Below are 23927 nucleotides of genomic sequence, written 5' to 3' on the forward strand. Positions count from 1 at the left end.
AAATGGGCCTGGGATGAGTCATTAGCATCCCATCTGCTGCACGATAACAGTTACATATGGTCAACTGCTATATTGCCTTGCTCCTTGCTGGCTGGGGCCTTCTCCTGCCACAGCAAACGCTCCCTTGGTAAAAATGTGCTTATGTGAAGTGGCATTGCCAGATAACAATCTGGGCTGGTTGATTTTGGCAGGTATTGCTGCTTTCTCTGTCTTTCCTGGCAGATAAATAAACAAGTAGTGGATAAAATATCTCATCAGCTAGTGAACTGAGGAGCGTTTAGCCTACCATCATTCTTATGCCAGGGTGCCAACTTGACCAGAGTGCTTTGGGTATGGAGCTGGGCTTCCTGCCCAGTTACTTCTCAAGGGGTGAAGGGATGTTGGCAAAAGGGCAGCTTAACTTCATGTCAGTCATTTCATGCAGGCTGCAAAATTGGGGTAAAACTACAACAACCCTGATCTCTTATTTCAGGAACTGTTAAGAGACTGAAAGCATGGTTTTGTTGTGTCCATGTTGCCGTGCCCCCCCCTTCAAATTGCAATTCATTCTCCAGAAGGAAAAATGGAAGTGTGTGTGTGTGTGTGTGTGTGTGTGTGTAGTGATGCTTTCTAATTTCAACTATGAATTTGTTGGCACATTTACTTGGAAACAATCTCCATTGAGCTCAGTGGGACTTACATCTGAGTAAACAGGTATAGCGAGGGATAAAGACTCTCAAGCTCAAGGGTCTCTATCCAGCCCTTCAGACTCTTCCCAGGAACCCCACCCTCCTTAGAAAGCACTCCCTACCTGCAGTGCTCTGTGCCCTCCTCAAGCGTTTTTGCCAGTCTGGAATTGTGTCCTTGGACTGTAGTGATGCATTTTGCTTGCCTCTGTAGATGCACAGATGTGTGTGTAGAAAAAAACCCACTTACCTTTGCATGGCTGGAATGTAACCTACTGTATACAGGTCAGTTGCATCTTTTGCCCAACCCACTTTTTCTTGTTGCTTAACCCACTGCTGACATGTGGCCCTGGAAGGCTGTCCACAAGGCAATGTGGCCCTCAAGCTGAGAAAAGGTGGGTGTGCTACTGTCTGCTTCAAAGTATCCGTAAGTCTGTAAATGTTAGTCAGTCTTAGATACAAATCTATGTAAGATGCTTTAGCAATTTTGAGTAGCGCAACCCAAAAGCGCTCAACCTGAAGCAACTTTAACCCGAGATATGACTGTATCACCTATCTGCATTGTATATTTTAATCTATAACTGCATGTACACTAAGTAATAGTTATTTGTTATCTAAACATTAAAAGAGAGTGAAAAGAGAACTAATTAAAGTGTCTAATGACACAGGGCTGTCTTCCGCATACTCTGCAAATGGGAACTAGAGTTTTAATTCCCCTTCTCGGACAAAGTGCTATGTACAATTATTATTTTTAAACATTTTCAGACCGATTTTGTCTCAAAGATCGTTGAAACTTTTTTTTTACTCTGAAGCAGACAGCAGCACAACACAACATGCCTGCTGCTCTAACTGTTAAGACTGTTCTACTAATTGCCATAACTGTACCAACTGACACAGAGTCAATGACATCATAGAGTTCTACAGCTCTTGCAAATGACCTTTTACATATGCATTGATGCTAACATCCCACAAAAGGTTCCCCATCTCTGAGGTGTATAAGACAGAACTGGCAATATCTATTTTCTTTCTGTGACTCCTGGTCCCCCTTTCCTAGTTGCATTACAAGTCTCATTGGCTTCTACAGCCATTCATTACTGCTTTTTTTCCAGTTGGGACACAATATTGAAATCACTGGCTGGGGGTGAGGGCAGTGACGGTCTGCTTTCACAGCCCCACCCGGCCATGGAGAATAAGGAACAAGATCAGGTTTCAAGCATTTTGAAGGGAAATTACACCCTGTCTGAAGCCAGGTTTCTCTGCAAATCTTGGCACACGCTTCAACATCTGATGAATGAGAAGAGATAGACTTGTGTTGTTTTAAATAGCAAGCATGCAGCGTAAAAATGATTCCAAGGCAAACCTGAGACATCCAGGGCGATATGGCAGCATGTTCTCCACGAGGTAGGCAGCTCAGTCGTAGAGCTTGTGCCTCTAGGGTTCAATCCCTAGCATCTCCAGGTAGGGCTAGGAGAGACTCCCACCTGAAACCCTGGAGAGCAGCTGCCAGTTGGTGTAGACAGTATTAAGCTAGACCAGGGGTCTGCAACCCGCGGCTCCGGAGCCGCATGTGGCTCTTTTACACCTTTGCCGTGGCTCCGGGGCGGATACTAGTGAGGGGAGGAGGCGCATTGTGCGCCCCGACACTCCCCACTGTGGCGGGCGCTGTACTGGCTGTGACGTCGCATGGGGGCGGTGCATGCGTTAGTCACGCACTGTCCCGACGTCACCTTCCCGCCCACTGTCAGATCGCGGCTCCAGAGATATATTTGTTTTAAATGTCGCAATGGTTTTGCGGCTCCCGGGTTTTTTTCCTTCGGAAACGGGTCCAAGTGGCTCTTTTTATCTTAAAGGTTGCAGACCCCTGAGCTAGACAAACCAGTGGCCCGGTTCAGTACAGTATGTCACCTTCCTATGCTCTTATTCACCTCAACAGTGCGCAAACAGGCTATTTCCTCTACCTACTTCCATTCAGATTTGGGCAGACAGAATTTCAAACCTACAGACACTGACTTGGAAATATACGTTGAGCTCAGTGGAACTTACTTCCAAGTAAACATGTGTTGGCTCCTGCCGCATAGTTGCACAGAGCCTGACACATTTTTATACCCTAAAATTCAGGAACAATTTTATGAGCACTAGTAACATGGCAGAAAGTTTGCAGGGTGGTGGTGGCTCCCAGTGGGAAGACAGCTAGTGGTGTATAGTGGTTAGAGTGTTGGATTAAGTCGTGGGAGACCAGGGTTGAAATCCCCACTCAGCCATGAAACTCACTGGGTTGACCTTGGGCTAGTCAGCAGTCTCTCAGTGTGCCCTACCAAACAGAGTTGTTGTAAGGATAAACTGGAGAGGGAAAAGAAACTATGCAAATCCACCTCTAGCTCCTTAGTGATTCCCAATTAGCCAAGTACTGCAGATGCCCTGTTTTTCAAAAACCAAGCCATGGACCCCCTGTGGAAATTTTTATATCTCTGTGATAGTTTTTATTATGTGAATGGTGCCACGGACCCTCTGGGTGTTTTACACCCAGAGCACTACTTGGAACAACTGATTTAGAGGAAAGGCAGGATCCTATATTGTGACTGTAATCTTAAAGGGACAGGAAAGTGTGACATAATCAGGTAGAAGTGTTCTGGGAATTTAAAGAAAGACTGTATATGACTCCGTTGCAAAGTCCTTGCCTGTGTGTGTGTGTGTGTGTGTGTGTGTGTGTGTGTGAATGCCTTTCAAGTACAGTGGTACCTCGGGTTAAGAACTTAATTCATTCTGGAGGTCCGTTCTTAACCTGAAACTGTTCTTAACCTGAAGCACCACTTTAGCTAATGGGGCCTCCCCCTGCCGCCGCGCCGCCGGAGCACGATTTCTGTTCTCATCCTGAAGCAAAGTTCTTAACCCAAGCTACTATTTCTGGGTTAGCAGAATCTGTAACCTGAAGCGTCTGTAACCTGAAGCGCCTGTAACCCGAGGTACCACTGTATACAAAACTACAATGAGATTCCACATACAGTACACACACAAACACAGAGAGCTTTCTTGATTTTTACACTCTTCTAACAAGGGGCTGATGCATTTTGAAGTGGGCTTGATCTCTTTGGCAGGGACTCACACCTCCAAAGGTCTCCTGTTGCTTCATCTGACCACCTGTGGGCTGCTGGATAATTGGAGTTGACTTCTGGAAATCTAAGGGCTTGTTTACTGGAAGGAGGAAATCAAGGGTGAGGATGCACAAGTGGTAAAGAGAAGCCTATAAAGATGGTATCTTGCCAGAGTTAGCAAGTAAGGATGGGCAGATCAATCTATTTTTGGACAGTGTCAACTTCACATATGTTCAGTCATAAATCCATTTCATCCCTTTACTGCTTTTTTATCTATTTACTTAAACTCCACATGAACAGTCATATTTACATATGTATCTAACAAGTATTTAAATAAAATACATCAATAGTATTTATCTTAATGTTCTCTTTTTGAAAATACATATTTGTAATGCATTTTGGGCACGTATTTTGAACTGACAACCGTATTGCAAAATCTGGAGAGGTGAAAACTCTGAAGAATAATTACATTCCAAATTGTCCAGGAGTTGCAAATTAGGTCAGTTTGTTTTGGAATCCACGGAAATTGAATTCCTAAAGGCAGGGCCAGCTCAAGACATTTTGGCACCTGACATGAACCACAGAATGGTGCTCCCCTCCCTGGCAGGAAAGAAGTAGGAAGTGAAGACTGACACCAGAAATAAAGGTGAAATTTAGATTTACATTGGGATCCACTCCCTTGTGGATTCTGCCACCCGAGGTGGTTACCTCACCTTGCCTCATGGACAGGCTGGCCCTGTCTAAAGGATCCCTTGTTGCAAGTCTCCGTGGACAGTGAATGATGCAAATTTCATTTCAAAGCATGACTTAGTACAGGTTTCTCATCTGTTGCTTTGCTTGACCTTTCTTTTCTGTTCTTTGTCCAGCTGTCAAAATGTAGATTGCAAGTTTCTGGAGACACTGACCTGTCTATATGTGGGTGTGCAGAAGGGATCCTTATATGGGGGAATAACCCCAGTGTCTGCAATAATAATGGTACTACAGTACAAAACCAACTTTGCAGTGAGTTCTTTTCGTAGTAGAGACCCATCTGGACTCTGGCTGTACAGACTCACTGGGGAGATCTGCATCTCCCTCATGCTAGTCTTTTCAAGTTATTGCTACATAGTATTTTCTGGTATTTACCAATTGCCCCTGGCTCTTCCTGCTATTTTAAAAACAGAGTTAGGCAACTTCATGTCAGTTAAAGTGAACAATGGGTGATAGCGATCATACAGATTGTGCCTGTATGTTCAGAGGCAGCATATCTGTGAAGCAACTGCAGGGTCTGTTGCTCTCATACGTTGCTTATAAATGTCTCAAAAGCACACAGGTGACTGATGGTGGGAAGAGAATTCCTGATTAAATGAACAGGCGCCTATACAACAGTGCTCACTTTATGTTCTTAGCTCTGTTCCCATTTTTTCCCAGGTTGCAAGCTTCTTTACCAGCCCTAGCTCCTGTACATTTAACAACAACTCAGTTGGCTGACAACTGCATGACACTCTGATTTTGGAAGATCAGGTTGCTAATAAAGGCATGGAAACAGGCCAGGCTTGAGTTTTAGAACAATTGGCAACCCTGGATATGCCTCCCTACTACACAGTGTTCATGGGGCTATAGGTATGACCAAGAAACAGAGCAGAGGGTGCATTCCTGACTTCTGATTCTTCCTAACTGCAGAATCCAATTATGTATGGAGATACCTCACAAGGCTCAAAATGTAGGTTTTGGTGTGCAAGGAAGATTGGCTGCAAAGGAGGGTCTTTAATTGCTGTCCTGCAGAAGGAATGGTTGACAAATTCTCACTTTCTTTTCACAAGCAGCACCTGCTGACATTCTGGTGTTAAAAGGCACACCTGTCCTCTATCAGGTCACCCTATAATGGGTACCGAGTGACTGAGCAACTGCATCCAGATTTCTTTTTAAAAATCCTGTTCACACACTAAGGTTCCAAGGGGTTCTCCAGGGCAAGATAAAAATAATGGTTGTGTTAATAGGTGTTCACAGGCAAGTGGGGAGTTAATGAAAAGTTGGGACTCTTTTGCGGACAGGGGAAGGGCTGATCATCAATGCAAATTTACTGGAGGGAGGACAGTAATTGCAAAAGGTAATGCCCAGCTACTACTGTCTTTACTCCATCCTACTGAATACTAACTGAATGCAGGTAGTGGGTGTTCTGGTTGCAGAAGGTCCCATATCTGATAACTGACATTGCTAGCTTTCTTCTGCCCCCCCTTTTTTTTAAAAAGGTCAGGTAGGTGGTGACCTACCATGGAAGACTGCTGTCATTCAGAGTAGACAGTATTGGACTAGATGGACAGCTGGCCTGACTGGTAATATCAAGTTGTAGGTTAGTGTGCACAAGTCTCAAGCTCAGCTATGAAGAGGAGCATTTCCCTCAGTTTTCAAGTAACAACACTTTTGCATGATGTCCTAACAGGGAAATGAGGTTAATATTTATGGTTTACTGGAATACACCACAGTTCAAAGGTGGCTTGCTCAGACAAACCATTGTTAAAATTAACTACAGGTTGTCCAGTCTCTTAACCTCAAAATGCAGCTAGATGAAACTGGAAGCAAAAGCTTACAACACCTTCCATGCAGCCATGCCGAGAAGAAAGTGAGGGAGGACATAAGCCTGAGGCTCCTGCACACAAGCACTAAATGATGGTTTGGCATTATGTGCAAATGCAGTAGTGCAGCAATAGGAGGCATCTTCCTGAATTTCCACCTAGCATCTGTAGCAACTACGAAAATGTTTCTAGCAGGAACCGCCATCTAGTGCCAGCCCCCGGTATTAATGTGCACATCTCCAGTTCTGCTTTGCTTCAAAGCGAAGAGAAAAAGCATTGTAATTGGAAACATATCTAGGAAAATCCTGGCCAATTAAGTCAACAGCATTTTTGAAATACTTGTGTCTATAAAGGAAACCAAACTGAACTCTGTAACCGTTCAACTTTAGGCTGAATGATTTCCCCCAACCAGTGCCCTCTCTTCAGACAAGTGCAGCAACCATTATCATTACCATTTGATGAAACTGTCAGAACTTAAGCAGGAACAGTCACTCCCTAGCTCTGTGCTATGATAGGTAATGAACACATCTGTACGACCAGACAGCAGTGCATACCCAATGAAGGCTTCTACACAAGAGCAGCCCTCTGTCAATCCACCCTCCTTCTACTTTGGAGCCATTAATTCTGAAAGAACTATTCTCTCCTTCTCTCAGCCTCACTATAAACACATCCTAGAGTGAACATGAAGCTCAAGTTGCCTTTCAGTCTTTCTCCTGCTATCAGCATGGACACCTGCTTATCAGAAACTACATTAACCAAAAGACGCTCTAAACCCAATGTGTGATAGAACCCTTTACATTCCCTATTCCATGCCTAAGCATTGCTGATAAAAAACATGCACAAGTGTGTGCCCATGTGCCAGTATCTTTTTAGCATCCCAGCTTCCCGTACGTTCATTTCATACTGACCACTTGGTAAAGTATTCTTCTTATTCGACTAACAGAACTACCCCTCCAGAAATAGCTAAGGGGCCCTTGCTTTGTTGATAGGGTGAAGAATATAATCGGTGTTCAAAGTTGGGAGTACTGAAGCAGGGGACAGGTTTTTTTAACCCAAAGTAAAAATAGCATTGGGGATCTGTCCCCTTAATTGAAAGTACCAAATGCTGGAATAACTTGCAGGAAAATTATTCCAGATAAAGGATGCATCCAGACAGGTGGCGTGTCAGACACCTCAGAAGTCAAACTGAAATTTTGAGGCTGGCAAGATCAGAATAAGTGGCACTACTGAAATGCAGGTCTGGCTTTAATGAGTACTTAATTTTGAGAAAAGGCATTTGGGGTGCAAGTCTGTTTGGGAACAAACACATGACTATTTAGAAGCCTTTAGGCACACACCATGCCTAATTTGATGCATTCTGCACCAGCTTTGAGAATGCATTTTTACTTCATATATTCCAGATTCCATTCTGGCATTAAATATGGATGCCCGGGCTGACATACACACACAAACTGCCCCCCCAAGCCCCCCAGCACAAGTGAAATCCTGCCTATGGGCCATTGACTAACTTTGTACTTCATTTCACCACCCCCTTGGTTTCATAAACTCATCCCCAGTGCCCCTTACTCTACCCTACAAAAAGCATTATTCAGAATTGCAGTTTGCATGACCCACTAAAGAAGATAATAACACAATAAAATTCAAAACAGTAACATTTAATTACACCTTTACTGCAAATCCAGTTAAAACTATTTAGTTTAATTAATTCCAGAAAACTGGTTAACTTGATCCAGTGATGCCAGATATTTCAAGAAATATATTTTTGTGCATTATTACAAATGAAAACAGAAATGTGAAGCAAATTTATAGCTTAAAGTATTTATAGATAACTACTTACCGAACTAATTTATAATAAAATCAATAGCTATACCCAATAAGAGGCTATCTTGTGACTTGAGACAAATGCAGGAAAACATGACCAAAGGAAAAAGCTTTGAAAGCAGTAAGAGTAGTAAAACTTTAAATTTGAAGCGAGGAAGGTGTTTTGCTCCAGGCTCTAGCCTGGTCAGTCATAAATAAGAGATCATCACACTTTAGAAGGACCCACTCCCAGTGTCCCCCTGCCACCCCTTGCCTCTTAGTGACCCTCTAGGTAATCCCACCTCCCACTTTGGGAACCACTGGTTTAGATGTTCTATTGGAAAGTGGATATATGAGTGATTTTCAGAGCTGTTTCTGTGCTACCAGCATAGCACCCGAAGAGGGAATTACTCTTATTACAAACCAAATGCAGAGATGGTTGCCATAACATGTGCATTTGGGATGCTGCATAAGAGCCACAAAGCATGGACCTGGATGAGAGGGGTTTATATACACATAAACACAGTATATGATGGCTAGCTGCAAAATCAAAGGGCAATCTGCATATGTTCATGTGTACATCTTCTCCACCACATGACTGCATCACGACTAAGCCACCTCAGAAAGCGTTATAATGTCACCTGGATCCACTTCAGGCACTGCACCTTTTACTGCAAATGGTTAATGCTCAAACTGTCCCCAATGAACACTGACGTTCTGGCCCCTGTGGGATTACTGTCCCACATTCACATTCTGGGGAGACTATGGGGATCCCTTTCAAAGCACAGGTGTGTATCAAAATTCTTCAAGTTTCAACTCTGTCATTGGAAACTCCGGAAGTTAACTCTGTCCCCATATCTTTGTATACATCTTGCTTCTGACACACGTGCATCTAAGCACTGTGCTTCCTTTTCCTCCCCTCTCCCTGGGATATAACCTACCCACCTCCATATGAAGGGACTCTAGCCTCATTGCAGAGCACTTTCTTTCCATGCAGAAGTCCCAGGCCAGCACCTCTAGTTAAAAGGGGGTATTAACTACAGGTGCTGCCAATCAGAGTTGCAAATAACTGGGCTAGATGGACAAATTGCCTGACTTGGTATAAGGCCATCTCATCTGTTCACGTGGATATGTAAAGAGTTGCAGCTGCTGTTTAATAAATACAAACAGTTCAACTAAACATCCTATTTAGTTTTTATAAATAAAAAAAACCCCAACAACAACAGCAAGCAAACAAACCTGCTATGGTCAGCCTGCTAATATGACCTGCTTCAAAAGCCAATGCAGGGCAGAGAAAATAAGTGCAACATAGAGATGACACAGGAGAAATCTTGTCAATGCATGATTTGGGGAGAGAGATCAAACAGGGATCCTTGATAAGGAGAGAAGAGGGGTGCTACATGTGCCTAAGGGTATCCTAATAGTCCCCCATCTAAACCCCGGGAAGGCCATGCTGAGCTAAACAGACCTATGGTCAATTGGTATAAGGCTACTTCCTATGTTCCAATATACTAAATAACAGCTGCCGGTCAGTGAAGGCAATACTGTGCTAGATGAACCAGTGATCTGACTTGGTACAAGGCAGCTTCTTATTGTCCTTTGCAAAATGTTGAACAGCAGGTTGCATGCAACAAACAAGGGTTCAGTTATCCACGGACAAGATACCAACATATGCCACGTTTCTGTCCTGTCTCTTTAGGAAGAGAGAAAGCTGCCTTATACCAAGTCAGCTTATTGGTCCATCCAGCACAGTGCTAGGAATTGAACTTGGGGCTTTCTATATGCAAAGCCTGCACTACCCCACTGAGGGTACATTCTCCCACAGGGCATATTTCAGCATATGACACCGGCCTTTTGCTGAATCAGCGCACTGGTCCATTTAAATCAGAGTATTGCATATTCTGATTGGCAGCAGCTTTCCTTGCACAGGTAGGTGTTTCCCATTACTGGAGATGCAAGGAATTAAACTCAGGATGTTCTGCATGTACCACATCATAGCTGTCACCGTTTCCCTTTTTTTAAAGGGAAATTCTCTTATTCCGAATAGGATTCCTTGCAAGAAAAGGGAAATGTTGACAACTATGTACCACATGTGCCCTGCCACTAAGTCATATTCATGCATATGTGAAGCAACCTCAAAACGTTTGCATTCATGGCAGAGAAAGAAAGCAAAAGAAGCAGAGGCTAGGGGAGCGGGGGCGGGGGGGGGAGGACAAATACATGGGATATTTGTTCGCTCCTTTTATCCAGTAATCTCCCTGACAGTGTATGTTTTGGCCCAGTGGGAATGCCTTGAAGCCAGGCCCAAGAACCCAGGAGCTGAAAACAAAGGCCACATTTTTAAAGGAGCGCCGACCAAGATCAACATGAAAGTGGCTGATGGGATTTTGCAAAGTGCCAATCCCACCTAAGGGCTCTTTCAACCCAAATCCACCTCATCCTCAGTTCACACCAGAACAAGGTGGCCTGGCTGGCTTTGGAAACCCCTTGTTTGTCAAGGGTGGCTGTCAAAGTGTGCCATGCCTTACAAAAAGTAACTCTCAGCCAAACAGGTGGATGGAAGAAGAAATAAAAGCAAGGAGCCTTTTTGCAAAGGTGCCCCTGGAAGGTGGAGAGTGTGAGAGGGAAAGCCAGGTAACCCAGAAAGTTGATCCTGCCTGTTTTAAAAAAGAAGAACTGAAATGAAACCAGATTGAGTCACTAGAGAAGCCGCTCTTACCTTGAAGCGACAGCAGTCCATGCAGAAGGGGCAGCAGCAGGGAAACCCTGAGGTCTGGCAACATTTTCAGTTGCAGTTGAAGCGGATTCTTCTGAAAGGTGCCAAGAGGCAGACGACGATGACGACGAGTACTGCCAAAGGATGCCCGCTTGAGCAGCAAACAAGCTGAGTTGCTAGCAAGCTAGCTGTCTGGGCTGGAGGAGACGTCCAGCGCTGTTCTCACTTGTTGCTCCACTCACTGCTGGGGTGAAAAAAGTTTATCTCTCTTTGTTTTTTCCTGCTGATGCAAATCTTAATTTTTCGTTTTAAAAAAGAAAGAAAAAATCCTTTTTTGATCTAGAAGGTGTTTTTTTTCTGGGGTGGCTCGTTTCATAAAGGAAGAGCAGTCCCTAGAAGTGGTTAACGATGGGGGAAATAATCAGCAAGTCACTCCAACAAAAGTTTGCAGACACCCCAACAGAAGTCTCTCTCTTGCAGTCTTCCACTGGGCTGCAATTATTTCTGCTAGAAAGTAAGCAGCTCTCTCTCGGCTTGAGGGGGCTTCTTTGCAGCTTCACCCGAGCTCTCCCTGGTGAGCCCGGGAGGCACAGGTGCTGCTGCTGCAGCTCCCGCTGTGCGGGGACCGAAGTTTGAAGCTTCCAAACTTGCTCAGGCTTTCCAAGGTATGGTGAGGATGCTTGAGAGAAAAGAAAAAAAGAACCGCTTTAAGTTCCCAAGAACTCACGAGGATCTAATGTTGTGATGGGGCGGAGGGGCACAAAGCCGGGAAGACGCGACCAGCTCTGCTGCTGCCTCTCAGAGGTCTGGGGCTTGTCCTGGACAGATCAGAGTGTAGGTATTACACTCTCTCTCTCTCTCTCTCTCTCTCTCTCTCTCTCTCTCTCTCTCTCTCTCCAGCTCCTCCCAGACGGATTGCTTTTGCTGGGATGCTTAATGCAAGCCTGGAATTCTTTATAGCGAAAGAAAAGGAGGAAAGAGAGACGTCAGAAAGAGAGAAGAGTGGGGGGGGGGGAGAGACCCCACCACCACCACCTCTGTCACTTTTCCTCGGCTGCCGGGAGTACTGCCGCTTCCTGTTGCTTAGGTCTGGGCAAGATTTCTCGACGTACCCACCTACCCACACATTTCTATATGCCAGACTACTTTGCCCTGAGTTTTGCTTCCAAAGTTTGAACAAGCAGCAGCAGCAAGTGGCAAAACAGAAAAAAAGACGAAGCAGGAGGACGGTGGCTGTTTTGCATAGTGGCTAGAGTATTGTTGGCGAGACAAGTTTAAATCCTTGCTTTGCCATAAAGCTCACAAGTGACCTTTTCTCAGGGCTCCTCCAATTGATGTGTTTAATAAACATTCATCCCGATTTGCCTACACAAAGCTGACATGGAGGTCAGATGGTGTGCAGTCTTTACTGAGGATATACGTTCCAACTTGTTTGCGGGAAGGTTATACGGCAGTAAACATTCAGCCTGGTTTCTCCTGACTGCCTCCTTCCTGGCACTTTATTCTGTTTTCATTTATTTATTATTCTTATGATAACAGCATTCATAATTATACCACAAAATTTATAAGATCATTACTCATAAGAGAAAACAACAAAAGAGCAATAACAATAACAATAATCTTGCTAGACAAAAGCTTATCCAAAAGATGTACCCTTTTTGTTACCTGTTATACTCCTAGGTTAAAATAAATATAAAGCACTCTTTCCATAATTTATTTGATGTATTTCATAATCAATAACATATACTTGCATTTATTTATTATTTGCTTACTGCATTTATATCCCATCTTTTTCTCTGAGGAGTTATGGTTCTCCCTCTCCTCATTTAATCTCCACAACAACCCTGTGAGGTTGGTGAGGCTGAGAGGTGGTTACTTACCGCAGGATCACCCCTGAGTAGGGCTTTGAACCCTGGTATCCAAGGTATTGGTTTGACACTCTAACCACTACACCACACTGGCTCTATTTTCCTGATATTATGCATTTTTGAATGTCATTTTCACTAATATATAATCTTTGCAAACACTTTACCCGTGTAAATGCATTTTTGGAGGGGCGGTTATTGGGTTGTTTTTGTTTTATTATGCATTTTGTGTTTTTGTATTGTGGTTTTATGTTGTAACTGCCCTGAGACCTGTACAAATTCAATATATAATAATATACAATAATTTTTGCTGACATTTCTTGGCTGGGGAGCCATGCTGCAAAAATCAGAGAAGTGCGAATTTCAAAAGGATGACTGTGTTTCTGTTCACATATTATTTTGGAAAGTGTGGATTTGAGAGGCACGCCTTTAAATGCAAGCTGGATTTCTATCTAGCATTTCTATTTTCCCCACAGCTCCTTCTCATTCAGCATACAACACTTTGCTTGCAGGATTTGCGCTGGCTGCCAATTGGCTACCTGGCTAAGTTCAAGGTGTTGGTGTCAACATGCAAGTCTCAATACAGCCCAGGACCAGGTTTCCTGAGAGACCTCCTTATTCCTTATACACCCAGTAGATCCCTGCAGCCTACAGGAGAGTTTCTCCTGCAAGTTCAAAAGTCCTCAGAAGTTCACTTCACAGTAATGCAGAGCAGAGCTTTTGCTAGCGGTTGCCCCTGTGCAGTGGAATAGTGTTCCTGTCGCAATACAGGCAAGCACTCGCTATCTGTTCTTTCTGGAAACAGCTGAAGATATTATCGTTCCAACAGTCTTTCCCAGTGGGATAAATGGGTCTTTACTGCATGTGCCCACTTGTTAGGGTTTTAGTCTTGTTATAAATGTATTAAATTAATTGTAGCAATAATAATATAATAAGAACAATTAATCCCGAATCCGTCCTGATTTGCTTATGCAGTGGTTATGCCTTTCCATTTATGTGGTCATTTATTCCACCCTTTGTAGTGCATTTCCCCATCACCACAAAGTCTTTTTTTAAAGCAGATTTATCGTGCCAGAGCAATAGAGTACTTTATAGTTCCACCTTAAATGTACAAATCTAAATTTCGGTGGAATCCCTCCCACAAAATGTTGACAGCCTGGAGGTGACCTCGGCCTAACCTACCTCACAGGGTTGTTGCAAGGATACTATGGAAAGGGGAGGACTTTGTATCTTTGGCTTCTTCAGATACCTGGGCCCCCAGCCACTTAGGACTTTGTAAGTCAACAGGAGGAATTCAGACCAGAAGTCACCTGGCAATGAGTGGCACTTTATGAGGATTAGAGTTATATGATTCTTTACAACTGTCTCTGTGGATACCCTGGCAGTTTCATTTTGGACTGCTTTCGAGAGCAGCCCATTCTAAAGCACAATGCAGTAGTAATAAGAGGCTGCCAGAACATGTGTCACCATGGCCAGGCTATCTCTGACTAGGAACAGCGACAGCTGGCATACCAGCTTAGGCTAGGAAAAAGCATTCCATGCCACCAGAGCTACCTGGGCTTTTAGTAACAAGGCTGGATCAAGGAGTGCTCCCAGGTTACACACTTGTTCTTTCAAGGGGAGTGTAACCCCATCTAGTACAGCCTGTCCACCCAACGCCTAGACACAAGAGACACTCACACATCGTACCTCCATCTTGTTGGAATTCAGTTGCAATTCACTGGCCCTCATCTCACCCATGACCTGTAAGCAGTCCATCACTACCTGCACAATGACCTTACTTGACTCAGATGACAAGCAGAAATAGAGGTGGTGCTGACCACTATGTGTTAATAACCATTGTTATTACTGTTGCTACTATTATTGTCCAGACGGAGAGGCAATTCATTCACCTTTACGAATAAATAGTACATGACCTGTTTGGCATGCTCAAAGGCTGGGGAGGGGTTCAACTGAGGACTTCCTAGTTTGCATCTCTCAGCCTAGCTGGTTGATTATTTTGTCCAATCACTCCCCTATGTGCAGCAGTGAACAAGACTACCCTTTACCTGTTCATCCACCTGGCAGGCATGTCCTGCACTCTCATTCAGTCTTATGTAGATACCACATCAGGTAACCCACTTCCCAGGGTGGGTTAAAATCCAGGAATCACCCATGCAACCTGAGCCTGCAACTGCTGCACTGTGCAAGCATTAAGTGATGAATGAGCATTATGACCACCCTTCTATGAATAGCTGGTACTCTTGAATAAGACAGGTGTGCTGGGTCTTCTTATAGGACAGATTTATTCAACCTCAGCACTCCAGATGTTGGACGACAACTCCCATCAGCCCCAGACAGCTCCACCAACATGGATGGTGAGAGTTGTATTCCAGCAAAATAAGTAAAGAATGCCACAGTGAAGCCACTGTAGAAGTGGGACAGAGGAAGGCAGAGGCAATGCAGAATAGCCATGGGGCTCTTTCAACAGGCTATTTTGACATGCATTCAAGCCATGAGGCTGGAGGCTAGGATGGAAACTAAATGCAACTCCTCCTTGCCTCCAGTTATTAACTTTCCTATGGCTCCTCCTCAATTCTTACTAGTTTGCAGGAATTTGGAATCTTGAAATATAGCAAGTAAATCTCTGAGCAGTGGAGATAGTTGCAAATGAATCTGTGACTTAAAGGAAATGAGTGATGGAACTCATTGGATTCAAAGTGGCTGTATCACAAGCAAATTGTAAGCCACCTTGTAAATAAATGAACATCTGGGGTCCCATGGTGGAAAGAAAGCTGTTATAGGACATGGGCTCATCACAGCAGATATGCAAAAGAAGGAAGAAATGGAGTAAGAAGAAAACTCAGCAAGGGCAGTTTAATTGGTCATTTGCCCGAATCTCCAAAAACACCTGGGTTTTGAAAGTGAGCTAAACTGAGGAATGAGGTGCCAGTCAGGCCATGATGCTTGGATTACATTGGTGTTGAAACTTGCAGAAGAAAAACAGAAACTGAGACAAAGCTTATGTGCTTGTGGTCCTTCTATTTATAAGCATGTATTGGCTTTTCCAGCTTGTTTTGCCTACTGAGCTCTGAAGCCTCTTCCAAGCTTCTGGGAAGAAGTGGGGGAAAGGACTGCCAGAGGTTGTTTACAAAAATCCAGGCTGTTCCAACTAGTCTTGGACAAGGTGATAGTTCAGAGGGAAGAAGCTGCTATGTTCCCATTCCATGAGGCTCAGAGACAAGCAGGCAGGCAGTTTTCCTGCAAGGGAATCCCATAAATCACCTGGGAGAGAAATTGCACAATCTGGTTTCTTGTATACATGTATTCACCAACTCAAAACTGCTCAAGTATGTTCATGATACCAATACAGTGGTACCTCGGGTTAAGAACTTAATTTGTTCCGGAGGTCTGTTCTTAACCTGAAACTGTTCTTAACCTGAAGCACCACTTTACCTAATGGGGCCTCCTGCTGCCGCTGCACCACCGCTGCAAGATTTCTGTTCTCATCCTGAAGCAAAGTTCTTAACCCAAGGTAATATTTCTGGGTTAGCAGAGTCTGTAACCTGAAGCATCTGTAACCTGAAGTGTATGTAACCCGAGGTACCACTGTAGATCAAACATCTCAGGTCTGAATATGGATGCTGGAATGTAAGGAGTCTCTTAATGGGGCAAAGTTCACTGATGCTTTGAGGCATGCAAATTTGGAGAGGGGGGATGTCACGACTGTATTTAGTGCTACAGTGTGGTTCTTGTTTTTTGTATATACACACACTTATTAGAGTAAAGGGGGACATTCTGCCAGCTTTTGAAGATGCATCTGTTTACACAGGCATTCCCTTCTTCTTCTTCTTCTTCTTCTTCTTCTTCTTCTTCTTCTTCTTCTTCTTCTTCTTCTTCTTCTTCTTACCTCAGACACAGAAGGGGCCACATCAACACTGATAATAAACCATTTAGATGGGAAGGGCCATAAGAGTGTGGCAACAAAGATGATTCAGTCATCTGATAATTCAGATATACAGTGGTACCTTGGTTTGCAACCGCTTTGGATTACAACTGTTTTGGATTAGAACCACATCAAACCCGGAAGTGCATGTCCCTTTTTTTGCATTACAACCCATTTTTGGGGGATAACAACCATTTTTTGGGGGGGAGGGCCCATTGGCGAAAGCATGCCTTGGGTTACAACCTGTTTTGGTTTATAACCGGACCTCCAGAATGGATTATGGTTGTAAACCAAGGTACCACTGTATAAGAATATTTGAGCCCTACATTGGTCCATAAATCCCTAAATTTCTGGGGGTTGGACAAGATGACACTTATGGTCCCTTCCACCTCTACACTTTTATGGTTCTATGGGAATGGTCACATTATTGCCCACTCCCTGCCTGGAATCCCATTAACCTGCCTGATTGGGATTTCATCACATACTAAAAACCACTTTTTCCCCACCCAGGCTTTGCCAGACTAGTTTGCTTCTTTATTTATTTATTGTGCACTGCTAGCATTTTTTGTATGTGTTTTGCTTTTTTTAATTTAACAAAATCAAGCACATTTTAGGAATATAAGTGTGTTGCCAGTTAGATTTTCATTGTCTACTCAGAAGTGATTTCCACTGAATTCAATGAGAATTACTCCTGGGTCAGTGGGAATAGGACTGTAGCTTTAATGTTTTAAAAGTGGAATTAGGTACTCACACAACTCACCTACAAAATATAGTGATTGGCCCTCTCCCTCCCCATCTGCCTTTGCTAGGATGACTCACTTTCTAGTTTCTGCAGAAGGATGTGATAAATCTGACACTACTGCACAAAGACTTTTGAATATAATTTTTAATAAAGAATGGGCTGGAGCACTTCCAAATATAGCTTTCTGCCCATATAGATGTAACTCTCTCCATTTCAAACTGTTAAGAAGAAAGAGCATTCTCCTAATTGCCCTTTATTAAAAAAATAAATTATGATAAACAATGCTGCAGTCAAGACTGGCACCATTATCTGCTCTCTTCAGAATGGGATCTTTTGAGATAAATTACTTTTGAGAAACTCATATATTAATTTAATGCCAGGAAAACTAGAAAAAGAAGATAACTTTTACAATAATCTGAATATAGTTTGTCATTATGTGATGAAATATGAAACAGAGGATTCATATATGCAGAAAGATTGTAGTAGTGAATTGAACCTCTTATTTAATATACTATTTTGTTTTTGTTTTTCAATTCACCCCACCTGTTTTAAATCTTTTTATTTCTTTCAAATCATAACATGTTGCTTCTGATATTCAATATACATAGTTTTTCATAGAGTCATGGAATCACAGAATTGTAGAGCTGGAACGAACTATTGTGGTCATCTAATCTAACCCCCTGCAATGCAGGAATCTCAACTAAAGTGTCCCTGACAGACGGCCATCCAACCTCTGCTTAAAAACCTCCAATCAAGGTCCACCACCTTCTGAGGGAATCTGTTCCACTGTCGAACAGCTCTTACTGTCAGAAAGTTTTTCCTGGTGCTTAGTCACAATCTTTTTTCTTGTAACTTGAATCCTAGCCTCTGGAGGTCTATAGCAGACACCCACAGTAAGTTCACAGTTGTTTTCCTCTCCTACAATTTCTACCCATGTACTCTCAACCTACCTTCCATTTTCCAGATCCTGGAGCTCTTCATAAGTGTACACCTCCTTTGCTTATAATGCTGCTACTCCTCTCCTGTTTAGTCTATTCTTTCAAATATGTTATACCCCTCAGTTTCTATATGCTAGTCATAGGTCTCATCCCAGCAGGTTTCACTAATGCCTATTAAGTAATATTTGCCATCTTGTATTAAGAGCTACGTGGGAAGGTAAACTACGTTTCCGTGTGCTGCTCTTGTTTCGCCAGAAGCGGCTTAGTCATGCTGGCCACATGACCGGGAAAAACTGTCTGCAGAAGCGGACAAACGCTGGCTCCCTCAGCCTGTAAAGCGAGATGAGCACTGCAACCCCAGAGTCGTTTGCGACTGGACTTAATTGTCAGGGGTCCCTTTACCCTTTACCTTTATTAAGAGCTAGAATTTGTCTTGCTTGTTTCCAATACTCTGTGCATTAGTATTGAGAAAGCTTAAACCACGAATCATTCCGTCCAGCTGCTTCTTTCTTACAGTTTCTTGCGCTTTAGCAGGTTTCTGTAGCACTACCTCAGTTTCCTGTGCATCAGTGAAGCTATTATCCCTAGTATCAGTTGTTCCTTTGTGATCTGTAATATTGTCTCCTGCTTCCTCAAGATTTAATTTAAAGTTCTCCTGGTCAGGTTTGCAAGACTCTTGGCAAACACATTCTTCCAGTAACTGTGAGGTACAACCCATCTCTTGCCAAAAGTCCTTCCTCAAGGAAGTGGAGACCATGGTCCAAGAAGTCAAACCGTTCCTAATAACACCATCTGTGCAGCCAGTGGTTTACTTCCAATGTTCTCCTCTCCCTTCCTGGGCCACAACCTTCAACAGGAAGGAGTAATGAAAAAAACACCTGTGCCCCAAAGCCCTTCAGCTTCCTGACCAAAGCCTTATAGTCCCTTGTTATGCATCAAAGGCTGTGTCTGGCAGTATCATTTATTTTCAAAGGATTATCTGCATATTTCCCCCCCAGGTGTGGGATGGGGAAATGTCATTGGTAAATGATGCTTCTTAGAGTCTTAAAAAGGGTGCGTAGATGCAAGTGGGACCTGAAACAAAATGTTGCAGAATGCCCTTGGCACCTAACCAAAGTGCTAAAGTGCTTCTTCATTTCATTTCATTTCATTTCATTTCATTTTAATTTGCATGTTGCCTTTCTATACTGCTATACACTGGCCAGTTTACAAGCCACAGAAACAACAGGTACAACAAAGCTTACAAATTCTATAACTATCAGACCCAATGCAAATAAGTCATAATAGAAAATATGACTTTAAAATAAACCTATATCAAATAAATTGATATTCAACAATCCAATAAAATTAACTCAGAATGCCACCAAATAACAATTAAATAGAAATTCACTCTCAACATAGATAATTACTAGACTATAATCAATAAAAATAACAGCAAAGGCACCGTACATAAAATACCATGTAAAAAGATTACACCGAGCAACAAAGTTATATAGCTTATAAAATTACAAAATGCACTAACATAGCTAGTCCCCTGGTACAGATCCAATATCTAATCCTTGACCTCTGGCTCTAAGCCTTGTGTGTCATAACAGATCCAGGGAGGAAAAATATCCTGAAGGTTGTGTTGATAAGTGTGTGGCTTTTGTTTTTTATTTATGCAGTTCCTGCCCTACCCTACCATTGCAGGTGATCTCAGGGTGGGGAATAACATTGTTTTAAATAAAACAAAATCCAACAAAACACATCACAGAAACGATCAACATATATAATCAAAATAAAAATAACAACCCGATAACACCCCCCCCCCAAAAGAGCCACATTTTAAAAGGACATAGGACATCAATCAGATCAACCAAAGGCCTGTTTAAAAAGAAATGCTTTTGCCTTGCCCCTAAAGGTGTATAATGAAGGTGCCAGGTGAATTTCCCTAGGGAGATCATTCCACAGATGGGAAGCCACTGCAGAGAAGGCCCGTTCTCGTTTTGCCACCCTCCAGACACACGAAGAGGAGGCACATGAAGGAGGGCCTTGAAGTATTGTGGTCCTGAGCCATTTAAGGCTTTATAGGTCAAAACCAGCACTTTGAATTGGGCCTGGAAACTAATTGGTAGCCAGTGCAATTGGACCAGGATTAGGGTAATATGCTCAAGCCATCTTGCTCCGGTGAGCAACTTGGCAGCTGAATTCTGCACTAGATGAAGTTTCTAGACCATCTTCAGAGGCAGCCCTACGCATAACGTGCTGCAGTAATCTAACCTTGAGGTTACCAGAGCATAGGCAACAGTAGTTAGGCTATCCCTGCCCAGATAGGGGCATAGCTGGGCCACCAGCCAAAGCTGATGGAAGGCACTCTGGGCCACTGAGGCCACCTGAGCCTTGAGCGACAGCAAAGGATCCAGGAGGGCCCCTAAGCTATGAGCCTGCTCCTTCAGAGGTAGTGTAACCGCATCAAGAGCAGGTGACCTCCCACCCATCTGGTCTAGGGAACCACACTCTAACAGTGCCTCAGTCTTATCTGGATTGAGTTTCAGTTTGTCCAGTCCATTACCGAGGCAAGACTTCGTCCAGCACTTCTACTGCCTCACCTGCAAATGTAAAGGAGAAATACAGCTGAGTGTCATCAGCATACTGCTGACAACGTACTCCAAACCTCCAGATAACCCCACTCAGGGGTTTCATGTAGATGTTAAACAACAATGGGGGATAGGACTGAGCCCTAAGGAACTCCACATTGAAGATTCCATGGGGCTGAAAAGCATTCCCCAAGTGACACCCTCTGGGAATGACCATTTAAGTAGGACTGGAACCATCGCAAAGTGGTGCCACCCAACCCTAGTTTGGAGCGTCGCTCCAGAAGGATACTATGGTTGATGGTTTCAAAAACTGCTGAGGGGTCAAGAAGAAGTAACAGGGACATGTTTCCCTTGTCTCTCTCTCAACAGAGGTCATCATACAGGGCAACCAAAGCAGTTTCTGAGCCAAAACCAGGCCTAAATCCCAATTGAAATAGATCCCAAAAAATGGGTTTCTTTCAAAAGTGCCTGGACTGCGACCACTCGCTCCAGAACCTTGCTCAGGAAAGGGAGATTAGCAACTTGCCAGTAGTTAGTTGGGTTTTCTGAATACAGGGATGGTTTCTTAAGGAGTGGTTTACCACTGCCTTCTTCAAACATATTAGTGCCTACCAAGCCTTGGGGAAATGTTATTCCAAAGTCCGGGTGCCAGTGTTGAGGATATCCTCTGGCATGTCACAGTGTATCTGTCTTCACCCAAAAGAAAAGCAATGCTCAACCTGATGATTACACAATAAGCCACTGTGGTGTAGTGGTTAGAGTGTTAGACTAGGGCCTGGGAGATTCCCACTCAGCCATGAGGCTCACTGGGTGACCTTGGGTCACTCGCCTCCTCTCAGCCTAACCTACCTCACAGGGTTGTTGCAGGGAGAACCATGCATGCCACCCCAATCTCCTTGGAGAAAAAGGTGAGAGATAAATGCAATAAATAAAAATATTCTGGAGCTTCAGAAAGAGTAGCAGTAATTGGGCCACACAGGTGGTGCTGTGGGTTAAACCACAGAGCCTAGGACTTGCTGATCAGAAGGTCGACGGTTCAAATCCCCGCAACAGGGTGAGCTCCTTAGTCATGCTGGCCACATGACCCGGAAGCTGTACGCCTGCTCCCTCAGCCAATAAAGCAAGATGAACGTTGCAACCCCAGAGTCGGTCATGACTGGACTTAATGGTCAGGGGTCCCTTTACCTTTACCCCATACTTCCTATCTGGGAACCCTAGAACAATACTTCCCTCCTTGTTATAGTCAGTAGTTAGCAATGCTGACCTCCTACTGGTAGCAAGTTTGTGGACCATTGCTGAACTTTGTATGGAAAACTCCACTGAAAAATAAAACCTCTCCAGTCATAACAGACTGACTGAGAGAAATATGGGAGATAGCATTAATGGCAACATACAAAAGGAAAGCTTCAAGCAATAACCAGCAAGACAGATTTATTGAGAGGTGGGCCTTCATTATTCAGCACTGTACTGGAATGAAAAAGTTACGGACAGTATTTTCCCCTGTAACTCTTTCTCCTTAAATAGGATTACATTGTTCTGTAAACCTCTCCCCTCCTCTTCATTTTCATAGCCTTGTTATTGTTTTCTGTTTTTCAGTTGGTATTCTCTATATGTTTTTTAATGTAAAAAGTATATTAAAAATATCAATAAAAACAAAACCCACTATTATAGTTGCCAATTTCTTTCTGAGCTCAGTTCAAAGTGCTAGGTTTATCCAGCCCTAAATAGGCAGATACCACGTTAAGTTAGTGGGGTGTTGTGGTTAGAGTGTTGGACCCCAGAGCATGGGAGACCAGGGTTCAAATTCCCACAGAACCATGAAGCTCGCTTGGTGACCTAATCTGCCTCACAGGGCAGTTGTACGGATTAACATGGGAGGGAGAGAACTCTCTTTGCCACCTTGACCTCCTTGGAGGAAAGGTGGGGTTATAAAGGTGATATATAAATAAATAATCTCTCAGGAATCACCTCCTTCCCTAGGAATCTTCTCCACAACTTCACTTTCAGGTACAGTGGTACCTCGGGTTAAGTACTTAATTCGTTCTGGAGGTCCGTTCTTAACCTGAAACTGTTCTTAACCTGAAGCACCACTTTAGCTAATGGGGCCTCCTGCTGCCGCCGTGCTGCCGGAGCATGATTTCTGTTCTCATCCTGAAGCAAAGTTCTTAATCTGAGGTAATATTTCTGGGTTAGCGGAGTCTGTAACCTGAAGCGTATGTAACCTGAAGCGTAGGTAACCCGAGGTACCACTGTACTTCTCCCTGTCACCCTGTCATTTTGATATTTGGCAGGGAATGGGGAAGGTGCAAAAGTATTTTTCTGAGGAAAAATTCTGAAATTTTAAAATGTTCTTTTCCGCATGCCTTAGGGGGTAAATACCACATTGTGGAATCTCCCCCCTGCCCCACCCTCATACCCTCCAACATTTCTCAGACGAAAATAGGGTCGTCCTATTCCACAATGATAATTTTAATTTTTATACCCCACCCATCTTACTGGGTTGCCCCAGCCACTCTGGGCAGCTTCCAACATATATAAAAACAAAAAAAAACTTCCCTATACAGGATTGCCTTCAGATGGCTTGGGGGTTGGATAACTCCATACCTTCCAACATTTCTCCAGTGAAAATGGGGACGTCCTAAGGAAAAGTTGGACATTCCAGGATCAAATCAGAAACTAGGATGGCTTCTCTAAATGAGGGACATCCCTGGAAAATAGCGACACTTGGAGGATCTGCACCCCCTCAAATGCCTCAGCATAATGCTAGGCCCACGGCATTGTAGAGGACGAAGAATGACTACCAAGATAGTTGGCCTTGGGGGTGGGGAGAAAGAAGCTATGCTGCTACCATTGCTAACAGCAAATCCCCATCCCAGAGAAATTATCTGAGAATTTACCTCCCACTCAAAAAATTGTGTGATATGCTCCCCGCTCCTGACCACATGCTCCCCCTCAACCAGTTTCTCTGCCTACAAACAGGGTAGAGGATTCTGAGAGGCCTTTAAAAACCATTATTTTACTACGTACTTATTTTCCTCAAACCAAAGCTGCAA

The 23927-nt window shown here is 43.5% G+C and overlaps 1 protein-coding gene and 1 long non-coding RNA gene across 4 annotated transcripts in view; one reads left to right on the top strand and one right to left on the bottom strand.

Moving 5' to 3' along the window:
• Positions 1–11226, bottom strand: part of LOC308467959 (vascular endothelial growth factor receptor kdr-like) — a 188354-nt gene extending 177128 nt beyond the window's left edge. For all 3 annotated transcript variants that reach the window (XM_080989737.1, XM_080989734.1, XM_080989733.1), the window contains exon 1: positions 10832–11226. In XM_080989737.1, the coding sequence (XP_080845863.1) occupies positions 10832–10895 (64 nt within the window). In that variant the 5' untranslated portion in view covers positions 10896–11226. The remainder of the gene's footprint in view (positions 1–10831) is intronic.
• LOC308468059 lies at positions 962–4109 on the top strand. Its single transcript, XR_013981417.1, has 2 exons — positions 962–2066; positions 3761–4109. It is a non-coding gene; the product is annotated as an uncharacterized lncRNA (long non-coding RNA).
• Positions 11227–23927: the final 12701 nt, after the last annotated feature.

This window comes from Podarcis pityusensis (assembly GCF_964106645.2).
Source record: "Podarcis pityusensis genome assembly, chromosome: Z".
Taxonomy (NCBI): domain Eukaryota; kingdom Metazoa; phylum Chordata; class Lepidosauria; order Squamata; family Lacertidae; genus Podarcis; species Podarcis pityusensis.